Here is a 14,911-nt window from a genome sequence, read left to right as displayed (position 1 = left end):
GCGGCGCTTGACTGTAGCTGGTGTGCGAGGGGGATGAGAGTGAGAGCTCGCTGTCGAGGCAGAAATGCCTTTGCCTTCAAGGTGTCCAAATTTGCCCCTATGAATGATAAAGTTCGAGATGGGACTAAGCAGGATTTTGCGTAGTTGACGAGAAATCCTAGCGAAGTCAGAGTGTGTAAAGTAAGACGTAGGGACGACAGAGCAGCTTGCTGAGTGGGAGCCCTGATCAACCAATCGTCTAGATAGGGGTAGACGTGAACACCTTGAGCCCTGAGGAAGGCTGCTACTACTACGAGGCACTTGGTAAAGACTTGTGGTGTAGATGCCAGGCCGAATGGGAGCACTCGGTATTGATAGTGCTTTGGGCCTACTAGAAATCTCAGGAACCTGTGATGAGATGGTTTTATCACAATATGCGTGTACGTATCTTGGAGATCGAGAAATCACAGCCAGTCTCCTCTTTACAGAAGAGGAAGGAGGGAACCTCAGGTTACCATCTTGAACTTTTCTCGTTGGAGGTACTTGTTGAGGGCAAGTAGGTCCAGAATTGGACGAACGCCTCCCGATTTTTTGGGGATTAGAAAGTACCAGGAATAGAATCCTAGACCTTGTTGAGAGTAAGGTACTGGTTCTATTGCTCTGGACTGGAGAAGGAGGGAGACCTCCTGCTCCAGGAGTAGTGCGTGGTCGGATGTTCTCCACGCCTGTAGAGGTGGAGAGTCTGCTGGAATGGAGAGAAAGTTCGGGCGATAACCTTGAGAGATTAAGGTGAGAACCCACTGATCTGTAGTGATTATGTGCCACCTGTTCTTGAAATGGCATAATCGACCTCCCGCTGGTATCTGAGGCAGTGGAAACTGGCTGCTGCTCTATCTATGCAGGAGTCAAAAACCAGAAGCAGGGCCAGTCCGAAGAGCTGCTGCTTGCGGCTGTTGTTTAAGAGGTTGACGAGACTGGGCTTTTTGGAAAAGTCTCGTGGAACGAGTCCTAGACTGTGGTAGATAGGACTTCTTTGGACGGAAGAATGACTTTTTAGTATCCTTCCTGAAAGGCTGCTTGTAGGAATACTCAGAGGGCATCAGAGAGAGCTGGCGAAGGGTATCATGATGGTCCTTGAATTCCACCACTGTCCACTGAATCTGTTCGCAAAACAAATTGTCTCCTATGCAGGGCAGATCAGATAATCTGTCTTGTACTTCAGGGCGCAAGTCCAAAGACTTAAGCCAGGCCCATCTTCTTGCCGAAATAGCAGCTGCAGATACCCTGGAAACAGTGTCAAAGATATCATAAGAAGATCTTATTTCATGCTTCCCTGCCTCAAAACCCTTGTGTACTAAGGTGAGAAGTTGTACCTGGAATTGCTGAGGCAGGGACTCTGCAAAGTCCTGTATCTGCTTGAATAAGACCTGTTGTACTGGGTCAAATGCAGCTGGTAGGAGGCGATCCGAGAGATAAGCATGGATCCCTGGAAGACACGCCAGCCAATGGCATCCAGGAATTTCTGTTCTTTACCTGGGGGAAAGGAAGAGTGTGGTTTTGACCTTTTTGCCCTCTTTTGGGCAGATTCTACAATCACAGATTGGTGATCCAGCTGCGGTTTCTGGAATCTTGGGGCTGATTGGACCAAATAAGTGGTATCAGCTTTTCTGTTGACTGGAGCAACAGAACCAGGGTGTTCCCAGTTCTTTTTGAGGAGATCCAAAAGACCCTGGTGAATAGGGATGGAGGTTATTTCCTTGGGAGCATCCAGGAATTGTAACAGCTCCATCATTTCAGTCTGCAATTGGAAAAGAACCAATTCAGACATTTCCTTCACAAAATTTATGAAGGATAGGTCCTCTGGAGGGGAACGCTTCCTGTTTTCAGTAGGAGGTGGCGGCGATGGCAAGTCATCGGTGTCCTGAGAAGAATTGTCTGTCCAGGTGTCATAAGGATCAGGACCTGCCCCTCTAGGAGCCTGAGACGGACGGGACGATGGTATTCCTGAAGGTCCCGGTCTAGGTTCCGAAGGGATAGAGGGAAGTACTGGAGGCACAGATGAAGGCATCGAGGACACCAGTGCAGGCATTGAGGGCATCGATGGATGAATCGGTGGCACTGATGGGCGCATCGGCATCGATGGTTGAGGCATCGGAAGAACTCCCGATGGAGGAATATGGAATGGTGTTTCCCCTCCCGATGACAGGGTAAGCGGGGAGGGCACCGGAGCCATCGGTTACCCAGGATCCATTGGTGAAAAAGCGCTTCCATCTTCAAGAGCAGCGGTGCCAGTGCTGCCGGAATCGGATCGGTGGTCCGTTCCACAATCGGCACCGGTGTCGGAGGAACTTGGAGTCTGTGCATCGCCTTATCGATGGCCTCCTGAACCATCCAGTCCAGTTCTTCACGGAGACCTGGAGCAAGCAGGCCTGGATCCAGAAGGGAAGAAGGAGGCAGAGGCATAGCCGGAGGGACCACCGTTAAAGGCGGAATCGCGGCTCCCGATACCCATCTGGGTGAGGGTTGCCTCAGTGACCCGGTGGCAGAAAGGGTTGCCTTTTCTGGACGGGGTTTCTTCTATGGCGGCTCGGACGATGGCAAGGTCGAAGATTTTCCTTCCTCAATGGTCCAAGACTTGCGGTGTCGATGCCAATGTTTCTCTCTATGATCCTCTCGGTCCTGAGGGGGAGTAGAGTTAGTCAAAGGCCGAGAAGTCGTCGACGCCAGACGGTCACCGGCTGGTGGCCGATACTGGCGCGAAGTGGATGGTGCCGGTTAAGACGATGTCGATGCAAAAGACGGCATCGGAGTTTGAGAGCAGAAGAGAAGGTCCATTTTCTCCATTCTGGCCTTGCGACCTTTTGGTGTCATTAAGGCACATTTGGTGCAAGTCAGGACATCATGCTCGCACTTGAGACACATTACACAGACTTTATGCGGGTCTGTAATGGACATGGTGCGAGTACAGTCCAAGCACCGACGGAACCCCGACGCCATGGCCTTTGAAAAATTTAGCCGCCGTACAGTCGTCGGCCAGTAGGCCACGAGGACCAAACTAGATGGGAATCGATCGAAAACCAGGTAAAAACTTAACGGAGTAGTGTGGAGTCAAAAATTCGAAGGAGCGACCCCTGTGGGGTATGAAAGTTTTTAGTAATTCCGTGATGAAAATTCCTGTCAGGAATCTCTATGGAGCTCCTTAACCCACTTGGCTACTGCTGCGTGGGGAAAAAAAAAGACTAAAGAGGGCCCCTGCTGGCTGCAGGTTTAGTGCCATGCTGGGCATGCCCAGTAGGTGCCAGTCAAAGTTCTAGAAACTTTGACAAGTGTTCCGTGATTGGGCTCCATCCTGTGATGTCACCCATATTTGAGGACTACCATCCTACTTGTCCTGTGAGAAAAGAAGCTACTGCAATAAACATCTTATTTATAATAAGAAAATTCAAATTCCATGTATTTGATCTTCTAGCAATTGAGAAATCTACAAAGAAACAGTTTCCTGCACCTTCCTGTTCCACATGTGACTTTTTGGGTAGGAGCTGCTGGGAATGAACAGGAGCTTTGTTATTCAGTCTGTTTAATGAGGCACTTCTCTGTTTGATACCTGTAAGTGAAAGTGTAAATGATCTCATTAAACAAACTTATCTTAAAAAGATAACTAGAAAATACAATATTAAAATCCTCATAACAATTATAAAAAATTGTAGTGGAACAAATCAAATATCTGAAAATTTATAATCAATAAACGTATGCTGAAGTACCTTTGACCAAAAAAAGAAATACATAATTTATTTTCGGAACAATTCTAATTAAAAAGGCAAGCAACTAGGTATGCATGAATATTGAATGTGGTTTGAATGAGTGATGATTATGGGGAAAACAATGTGTTATTTTTGGTTGGATAACATGATACTAGGCATCTATGTTCAGAACAATGCATTATTTTCTGTTCTTTGAGGTGATGTATAGTTACATATTTATATTTTTGAAAATCTGTTTGTGAATTATACCAGTTAAGATAATCTTAATAAACAACATTTAAATAGGCATGATTTAAATAAATGTAATGTAGAAAAGCAAATGTTGCTTACCTGTATCAGGTGTTCTCACAGGACAGCCGGATGTTACTCCTCACATATGGGTAACATCACAGGATGGAGCCCAATCACAGAAAACTTCTGTCAAAGTTTCCAGAACTTTGACTGGCCCCTACTGGGCAGCGCAGCATGGCACTAATCCTGCAGCCAGCAGGGGTCCCCCTTCAGTCTTATTTAAAAGCTACAGGCACTGCCGAAAAATAAAATAATAAAACGTTACGAATCCAACACCGCGGGGCGGCGGGCAGGTATCATGAGGACTAACATCCTGCTGTCCTGTGAGAACACCTGTTACAGGTAAGCAACATTTGCTTTCTCACAGGACAAGCAGGATGGGTAGTCCTCACATATGTGTGAATACCGAGCTGAGGATGTCCGAACATGCACCAAAAGTACCCAAAGTCATGCAACAGACACAACAACTGGGGTGGAATTTGGTAGAGAGCATCCTGAACCCCACCAGGTAGGCAAAAGGGTATTGGTACGTCACGTTGTAAACAGGTTACGAAGGACAGACCGGCCAAAGATGGAATCTTATCTTCCAGCTTTGTCCGAGCAATAGTGGGCTGCACAGGTATGGAGAGAGCTCCAGGTGGCAGCCCTGCAAATGTCAGGAAGCGGCACCGATCGCAGGTGTGCTACTGAAGTCGCCATGGCCCTCACAGAGTGTGCTTTAACACGGTCTTGAAGTGGAATGCCTGCTTGCTGTTAGCAAAAGGATAAGCAGTCCGCCAACCAGGAGGAGAGAGTCTGCTTACCCACAGGTTGCCCTAATTTGTTAGGGTGGAAGGAGACGAACAATTGTGTGCTCTTCCTGTGGGCAACTGTACGGTCTAGATAAAATGCTAAAGCCCGTTTACAGTCAAGTGTATGCAGAGCCTGCTCTCCTGGATTAGAATGGGGCCTGGGAAAAAAGATAGTATGATGGATTGATTGAGGTGAAAATCAAAAACTACCTTAGTAAGAATTTAGCGTGAGTGCGGAGTACTGCCCAGTCCTACAGAAGTTTAGTGTAAGGCGGATAGGTCACTAGGGCCTGTAATTCACGAACTCTGTGAGCTGAAGTGAATGCCAAAAGGAAAATCACTTTCCATGTGAGATATCGAAGTTCACAAGAGTGAAGAGGCTCGAATGGTGGTTTCATGAGCCGACCCCAAACCAGATTAAGGTCCCAAGAAGGGGCCGGAGGACGCAGTGGAGGCTTGAGGTGAAGCAAGCCCTTCAAAAAACGTGGTACAAGGGGTTGTACTGATATAGGAACATCCCCGAAACCTTTATGGAAGGCGGCTACCGCACTGACATGCATTCTGATGGAAGAAGTCTTTAGACCTGATTCTGATAAATGCCAGAGATAGTCCAAAAACTTCGTGATTGGACAGGAAAAGGGGTCAAGGGACTGAGAAGAGCACTATGACGTGAACCTTTTCCATTTGTAAGAGTAAGCTTTTCTCATGGAAGGCTTCCGTGAAGCAATCAAAGCACAGGAAACTGGTTCAAAAAAGTTAAGTGGATGAAGGATTAACCTTTCAACATCCATGCCGTCAGGGACAAGGCGTGAAGATTGGGATGGCGGAGACACCCGCCGTTTTGAGTGATCAGAAATGGGTCCGGCCCTAAGGGAATGCGCCTGCGAATGGAGAGATCATGCAGTATTGGTGTGGCCACTGAGGTGCTATGAGGATCATGGTTCCCTTGTCCTGACGTAACTTAACGAGTCTTCAAGAGAAGAGGAAGTGGAGGGAATGCATAGAGCAGACCGGTTGCCCACGGGAGGGAGAATGCATCTCTGGGCTGAGAGTGTTTGCTGCGAATAAGAGAGCAGAAGTTCTCTACTTTGCGGTTCTGAGGAGACACAAAGAGGTCCATCTGAGGATATCCCCATTGTTGAAAGATGGAGTTCGCCACCGAGGGATTGAGAGTCCACTCGTGCGGTTGAAAGATACAACTCAGCTTGTCTGCCAACACATTGTCCACTCCCAGCAAGTAGGTGGCCCTGAGGTACATCGAATGGAAGATAGCTTCTGCCCATATCTGTGCAGCTTCCTGACACAGAAGGAAGGAGCCCGTGCCTCCCTGTTTATTGATGTACCACATGGCCACCTGGTTGTCCATCTGGATCAGGATAACTTGATTTGAGAGGCAATCCTGAAATGCCCTGAGAGCATATCTTATTGCTTGAAGCTCCAGGAAATTTATTTGGTGTTTGGCTTCCTCTGGAGACCCAGAGCCTTGTGTCTGCAGATTGGCCACATGGGCTTCCCAACAGAGGTTGGAAGCGTCGGTGGTGAGAGTTATTTGAGGGTCTGGAGCCTGAAAGGGCAAGCCTTGGAGGAGATTGGTCTGATGCCTCCACCAGGCAAGAGACTGACGGAATGAGAAGGTTACGTGGACCATGGTCGACAGGGGCTGAATGCTTTGAGTCCATTGCGAACGTAGAGTCCACTGCATGACTCTCATGGCCAATCATGCCATTTCTGTGACTTGCACTGAGGACGCCATATGTCCCAGAAGGATGAGAAAGTGACGAGCAATCACGGATTGCTGAGGCTGCAGCTGGTGTGCAAGAGACACGAGAGTAAGGGCTCGCTGTCGAGGCAGGAAAGCCTTTGCCTGCAAGGTGTCCAAGTCTGCCCCAATGAACGACAAGGTTTGAGATAAGACTAAGTAGGATTTGTCGTAGTTGACACACCGGAAAGGCCACGCTCATATGTGTGACACACTGCTCATTACAATTCATGGCGGAAATAAAAAGTAAAGGTCCGGTAATTATTTTTATTGTTTAAAATGACACAAGGAAAAGATAAGTATTCTGTCTGAACAGAAACTGCATAAATAGTAAACATCCCACACCAAAACAGCACCAATTTCCAGCACTTAAACAGTAACCACCTTACTTAAGAAAAGGCAACACTGAAATATTACACCAGGCCTTAACACACCAATACATCTCCTATTAGGAAAACGGACCAAGTCAGGCTGCTATAGAGCCCTACACAGAAACTACACGCTAGCAGAAAACCTCACCTGAGTCACATGTGCTGACCCTCACCCAGCAAAGAATAAAGAGACCAAAACGCATAACTAGAAGCATGCAAAAAAAAAAACTGAATTGGAAACTGCAACAAGCAAGAGTCTCTGTGTGCAGTGTAATAAAGGAAAAAAGAAACATCACCCATCCTTATAAAACAAATCAAGAAATATAAAATCAGTAGCAGTAAAACCATACTAACAAAAAGAACAGATTATTTCGAAACAGCTGATGAGTGGAATATCCAATAATTAAAAACTCATATAAAAATTTCTAGATACCAATAAAATATTTCAAAATAGCAGATTGTTTTGAATTAGCAGGAGGAGGGGTGGTTTGCTTGGAACTTTCTCTTCTCTCTCTCACACTGGCTCTCAATTACACACCTACACACACATGCTCTCAGTCACTCACATATACACATGCTTTTTCTCTCACTTATATAGGCTCTTAATTACACATTTACACACATGCTGTCTATCTTTTCATGCTTACACACACAGGCTTTCAATCACACACATATATGCTGTCTTTTTCTCTCACACACAGACTCTTATTCACATGCTTACAAACATGTTCTCTCATTCTCTCTTCATACAGGCTCTCAGTCACTTACTGACATGCTCTCTCACCTAAACCAGCTCTCAGTCACACACAGACACACATGCTCTCTCCCTTACTTATACACACAGGCTCTTAATCATACATACACATGATTTCTCTCACACACAAAGGATCTCAATCATACACACATACTCTTTCACACAAACAGGTTTTCAATCACAAACTTACACATATAGGTTCCCAATTGTAAACTTACATTCATACTCTCTCTCTCAAAGGCAGGCTCTCAATCACATATACAGGCTCTCAGTCACACACATGCTTGCTTGCTCATTCACTCTCTCTCTCTCTCCCCCCCCCGGAACTAGCGGCAGCAGCAGCTTCCTCCCAACCCTAACCTCCTTCATTTTCAGCCCTCGCAGAGGAGGGGTCCCATCGGCCGCGGGGGTTGACGCTCTTCTTCATTTTCATCCGAGCCGCACTGCACATTCTTCAGAACGCGCCTCTCTTCTCTTCTTCGGGCCGACGCTGACCACACTAGCATGGTCTCGTCTTCCCGCACACACACCCGATGCTCACCACTTCCTCTTCCGGGACGCAGGGGAGGGGGGTGGGAAGAAGAGACCATGCCGATGCCGCTGAATCCAGTTGTCCTGCCGCGTTCTGCCCGGGCTGACAGCATTTTAAGCCCGGGCGGAGGAGGACCGGGAAGCAGCTGGGTCAGCGGGGGACCGGGAAGCGTGGCGACACACCTGCGTGTTCTTGGCGACACACTGGTGTGTCGCGACACACCGGTTGAGAACCACTGCTCTAGGAACTAGAGGGGGTCGGGGTGGTGGGATACCTGAAGGTCCTGGTCTAGGCTCTGAAGGAGTCGGAGGAATTATCGGAGGCACCGATGAAGGCATCGAAGGCATTGATGGATGGCTCGGTGGCGCCGAAGGATGTATCGGCACCGATGGTTGGATCGGTGGCGAGGGACGTATCGGCATCGATGGCTGAGGCAGGACTCCGGATGGAGGGATGCAGAACGGTGTTTCTCCTCCCAATAACAGAGTAAGTGGAGAGGGCACTGGAGGCATCAGTGACCCGGGGTCCATTGGTGGAAAAGCAGCAATGAGCGCTTCCATCCTGGATAGCAGCGGTGCCAACGCTGCTGCAATTGGGTCGGTGCTCGGTTCCACAATCGGTACCGGTGTCGGAGGAACCTGGAGACGTTGCATCGCGTCGATGGCCTCCTGAACCATCCAGACCAGTTCTTCTTGGAGAAATGGAGCAAGCAGCCCCGGCTCCGGAACAGAAGAAGTAGGCAGAGGCATAGCCGGAGGGACCACCGTTAAAGGCGGAGTCGCAGCTCCCGACCCCCTGTCGGGTGAGGGTTGCCTCGGTGACCCGGTCGCCAAAAAGGTTGGTGCCTTTTCTGGACGGGGTTTTTTTCGACGGTGGCTCAGACGATGGCGAGGTTGATGACTTCGCTCCCTCGATGGTCCGAAAGCTTACAATGTCGATGGCGATGTTTGTCTCTGCAATCCCCTCGGTCCTGAGGGGGAGTAGAAGGTATCGAAGGCTGAGATGTCATCGATGCCGGAATGTCACCGGCCTGTGGTCGATACTGGCGCGAAGTTGATGGTGCAGGTTCTGACAACGTCGATGCAACGGATGGAGTCGGGGTTTCAACACGGAAGAGAAGTTCCATCTTCTCCATTCTGGCCTTGCGACCTTTTGGTGTTATTAAGGCACATTTGGTGCAGGTTAGGCCATCATGCTCTCGTCCAAAACACATTACACAGACTTTATGAGGGTCTGTGATAGACATGGTTCGAGTACAGTCCGGGCACCGAAGGAACCTTGACACCATGGCCATAGAAAAAATTGAGCCGCGGTACGGTCAACGGCCAGTAGGGCGCGAGGGCCAAACTCGACGGTAATCGACAAAAAACGGGTAAAAACTTACCGGAGTACTGCGGCTTAAAAAAAAGTTAAAGGAGGGACTCCTGTGAGGCAAATAAACTTTTAGTAATTCCGTGAAGAAAATTCCTGTCAGGAATCTCTGCAGAGCTCCTTTACCACGAGGCTACTGCTGCGCGGAAAAAAGAAGACTGAAGGGGGACCCCTGCTGGCTGCAGGGTTAGTGCCATGCTGGGCATGCCCAGTAGGGGCCAGTCAAAGTTCTGGAAACTTTGACAGACGTTTCTGTGATTGGGCTCCATCCTGTGATGTCACCCATATGTGAGGACTACCATGCTGCTTGACCTGTGAGAACATGGCTTTACAATATTTTAGGTAAACACTCTCATAAACCTCAACTGTAAATATTCCATCTGGAGATTTTAAGTTACCTTAGATTTGTTACTTAGCAATTAAATTTAAAGTAACCAACTCGTCAAGGTGAACAAGATCAGCTAGAAAACAACCTGTGGTTTAAGTTAGGATTCCAGGTATCAAGCTAGTGAAGACTAACTTTCGCAATCTGTAGCTATCCTAACCACTGGGTAAGTAAATTACTGTACTTACTAGTAAGTGAATACAGTTTTAAAAACTCACACAAAGGACCAACTAGATTTTTCATTTTACTGGCCTAACAAAACAAAGCCTATAGGAGGTTGCAGATACTTTTAGCATTGACTCCATAAAGTTTGTTTAAAAAAATAAGAAAATTATCTACAGTACTTAAAAAAAATATAATAGATATAAGATAATGACACAAAATGATTGCTTATATTACACTACACCTGAATTGTTGGCATTGTAAGTTAAGAACCCTATTTTTTTTATTATATTAAATTTCCAGAAAAGTATACTTAAATACCTAAAGAAGGCTGTTAACCCATTAATGCTTTATAAAATGTAATCTTCTTCATATATTGACCTTACAAGATGGCTGTAAAAAAATTTGCAGAAATAACATTTTATTCTCTGGGAGGATAATTTTCATACCAGCGCACAGGCACAAAAATGTAAGCGCATATGTCAGTTTGTGCAAATGGATGCAGCCATTTTATAACATCGCGCCTATGTGCACACATTATAAAATCACCTGTAGATGCGTACAGATCCGCATAATTTTAAATGGGCACGCAAATGTGCGCACAAATGCCAGATCTACTGTGTAAGTGGTGGGATTTTAAAAACAACATATGCCGACCCAATAGCCCTTTTTCCAGTTCATTCCCAGTTCACCTATTTAACGGATTGGACTTCCTATCCCTCTATTAATTAGCCTCCCTTTTACCCTTTTCACCCGACCCTTAAAACCACGCTCATTCGCCTACTTTTTAAAAAAAAATTTTATATACCATCCATAGCAGAAGTAAATACTTAAGCGCACATTTCAAGTTAATTTCCCGGAGCACCCAAGTCTCATCCATGCGCCAGCCAGACCATGCCGACACCACACCCCTTTTTAAACTTTTTGATTTGTGCTTGTACCAGAAGATGCGTGTATATTCGCATGCTTTTTCAAATCTGAATGGCGCGCACCAGCCCAAGACACGCGCATATCTCCCGGTTTTGGCGCGCACCGCTTTTAAAATTGTGTGAGGGAAATAGACGCCAAAAAAGAACCACCAAAAAAAAAGAAAAAATATCAACTTTTTTTTTTTTTACAGCAATCAATTTTTCTGTTGCATACCTTTCACCCAGAATATAAAAATATTTTATATGTCTTACTCCAGTCTCTGCTGGTAACTTCAATAATATATAGTTTAAGATAAAATTTTATCAAGCATATTATCCATAAAAAGATAGTTTTCCATTAAGGTAGCATAGATATTTTTTGTAGGAATCTGCAATGAGCCAACGGCCAGTTCATATAGTTTCTAAGCTGGCATTTTTTTCTAGCATTTCCCTCCCAGTCCACTTAAGGAGCGGACTGGGAGGGAACTTCCCTAACCCCCTCTACATTTCCTCCCTCTTTCCCTCTCCTCCCCACCCCCTAAACCTATAACCTACTTTTACCTAAATTTTTTATTTTATTAATACTGCAGAAGCAAGTTACGCGTGCTGGCCAGCTGCCAGCGCGCGCTTCCCAGGAACAGCAGCTCATGGCCACTGTCCCAGACGGTCTTCATCTCGCCCCACTCCTCCCAGACCACGTACCCCCGGCTCGCCCCTTTTTCAGGGCCCGGCACTTGTGCGTGTACTGGGGTTTGCGCGCAAGACCTGGCCACGCACCTAAACTCCAGTTTTTACATGCGTAGGCCTTTGAAAATTTGGCCTTTAATTTCTCATTTGCGTTAGCATGGAGACATCTAATATGTCTATTCTATGATTTTCATACACTGGGACTGGCTTTTTCTTTGCTTCACAGCAGAAAAAAGATCTTTTGTCAGATTCTGAATAAGAAGATTATATTCCAAGTAGCTGTTGGTTTATGGATGCATTTAAAAATCAGATACAGGGTGATTTTTCAGAATTAGTTTCCTTTTTCTGAAGAGGAGCAGAATGCAAAGAAAACATTTTTCTTCTTAGTGTTCACAATTCTATAGGTTTTTTCACTTTTATTTTGACCCTTGCATCCACTTGCAATAAATATGGATATTGTACTTCAGGTATTAGCAGGTAAATCAGAGATTTTCTTCCCTTCTTTTCCTGGGAGATTACTTCTACTCCCTCTACCAACAAGATAATCTGAAGATTTTTTCCTCTCTATTTATTTGGGAGACTCTTGATTTGCCTACGCAAAGTTTTGGGGTTTTTTTGTTAATATATCACTTCTGTATTTTATTTTACTGCTTCAACTTCTTAAATATGTTAATCACTTTCACCATATTAATCAGCCTCAGTTTTTCTGTTAACTTTTCTCCACCAGATCAAATCACTTTGTTTCTGTTTCCAGCCCCCATATAGCAGATCGTGTTAATGCCGAAATATAAGGCTGAAGTCATATTTACAATGATCCTCTCAACAGGAATATATGTGCGCATCCCACCACTTGCAAAGCTGGTCCTGGGGAAGATTCAACACTGGGGGGGGGGGGGGGTGGAGGGAGTGTTGTTTTTTATTGTATCTTCCATTGAAAAATATCATTACTATAATATCACTGACCTTCAGTCAATTTTTTGACTTTTCCTTTTATTTTATTATTTTGATTTATTTATTTTATTTTATTTTTATTTTATTTTATTGTATTGTATTGTATTGTATTGCATTTTATTTTATTTTATGTTATTTCATTCCATTTATTTCTTCCGCTATTCTCCACTCCTTTTCTACATATCTTCTTAGTTCCTTCTCCCTAATCTTAGCCAAGTACAAGCACAACAATCTTTGAATTTTTCATTTATTGGACTCTTATCACTTATGACCATCATTACTATGTAATCCAATTCTTATCTACCTAGATTTCTATGTAATTTAAATCGTATATTTAGTTTTTCTTCTCTTTGACTATTACTTAAAGTTGCTTAAATGTTTATATGTTTATTGTTCCATGTAAGGCCTTATGGCAAGTTTTTGTTCTTTGTAAACCGGTTTGATTTGCATCTAATGTAGGAAGATCGGTATAAAAAAAAACAAAAAATAAATAAATAAATAAATCATTAGGGAGAACGCCATCCTAGGGGAGGAACAGGTGGTCAGGCTGTTAATAAAAAATCAAATACATCAAATAAAACAAGTATTTTTGCGGATTTATGCTGTATAGGGCACCCTACTGACACATAGTTGATGGCGACGAGGAGCAGAGCCTCAAGGCTAGCAAAGAATTATATAGAAATGGCGCTTAGCTGTACACGGCCTGGAGAAAAGCGACAGAATCTGGCAAATGCAATGCCGGTGGGGAGGGGGCTGCGCAGCTAACAAAGAATTATAACGAAAATCGGGGAAAACTCAAACAGGCTGGGAAGCATGGCTTCTGTCTCGGAAGTCACTGCTGGTGCTATTCAGGGGGATATGAGCCAATCGGATTAGCTCATATGACACCTCCCTTCCCCACTCCACTGCGTCATCCTTTAGGCAAGGGTCTTACAAAGGTAATTGCTCACTGAAAATTGCTTGGGCCAGGATCAGTGTAGTTATATATTAAAAAAAGAGAAATTACTACTTACTTGATAATTTCCTTGTCTTTAGGATAGTCAGATGAATCCAGAACAAGTGGGTTATGCACTTCAACCAGCAGATGGTGACAGAGCAAGCTGACGTCACAGTACATATACCCCTGCAGTGATCTCAGCCCGCCAGTATTCTCTTCAAAAGCAACTGTGGCAGACTAGCATAAAACCCTATTACAAACAGATAACTCAGCCAACAGGCAACACTAAGCTCAGATAAGAACATAACAACACTAATCTAGGGACTGGAGTAACACTTACCAGTAAATTCCCATAACCGTAGGCTCATAGGAGGAGTAAAATGCAACCACACAGCTGCCAAGGGAGGGAAGTTGGATTCATCTGACTGTCCTAAAGAAAAGGAAATTATCAGGTAAGTAGTAATTTCTCATTTCTTAGCGTCCAGACATATGAATCCAGAACAAGTGGGATGTACTCAAGCTAGGGGCGGAGGCTGCCCGCGGTCCAGACAAAACAACATGCGCAAAGGCTATGTCCTTCCAGGCCTGAACATCCAGGCGATAATACCTAGAAAAAGTGTGTAAGTAAGGAGGACCATGTTGCAGTTTGGCAAATGTCGACGGGAGACAACAATCTAACTTCTGCCCATAACACTGCCTGAGCCCAAGTGGAATGAGCCTGAACCTGAGTAGGTAACGGCTTCCCAGAATCTATGTATGCAGCCGTGACTACCTCCTTAATCCAGCGAGCTATTGTAGCTCGCAAGGTTGGCTCTTCCTGTCTAGTACTGCTGTGAAGGATAAATAGGCGATCTTGACTTCTGCAAAGTGTTGCACAGGGTGGACTCTTGGACTGAGACGAGGTTGATGCTACCTGCAGAAGGAGGCCCCCCGGCAGGTCCTCGTCATCGGCAGGCGGTACAGGTGATGCGGAAGCCCAAAGGACCTTCACCAATACCAGCCCTCGGTCCCCGCAGGTTGAGCCCTTGGGTACCGGGGCCAGATGGGCTTAGGCACATATCTTCGGGTGACGAATCCGGGGAAGACGGCAGACTAGCAGAAACCAGAAGACAGGCCGAAGATCAGGACAGGCAGCGAGCAGACAAGTCCAGATAGAGGCCAGAGTCAGGGTAGGCAGTGAAGAGAGCAGAGTCCAGGAAACAGGCTGAAGGTCAGGAGTAGGCAGCAGACAATCTGAAGTCAGAGGAACAAACCAAGGTCAAGCCAGTGAAT

General features: G+C 45.6%; 1 protein-coding gene across 1 annotated transcript in view; it reads right to left on the bottom strand.

Moving 5' to 3' along the window:
• Positions 1–14,911, bottom strand: part of MAP7D3 (MAP7 domain containing 3) — a 948,456-nt gene that overhangs the window by 514,695 nt on the left and 418,850 nt on the right. The window contains 1 exon segment of the mRNA XM_029607816.1: positions 3,485–3,583. Coding sequence (XP_029463676.1) covers positions 3,485–3,583 — 99 coding nt within the window.

Source organism: Rhinatrema bivittatum, chromosome 6, assembly GCF_901001135.1.
Source record: "Rhinatrema bivittatum chromosome 6, aRhiBiv1.1, whole genome shotgun sequence".
Taxonomy (NCBI): domain Eukaryota; kingdom Metazoa; phylum Chordata; class Amphibia; order Gymnophiona; family Rhinatrematidae; genus Rhinatrema; species Rhinatrema bivittatum.
This window is presented reverse-complemented; position numbering and strand designations above follow the sequence as displayed.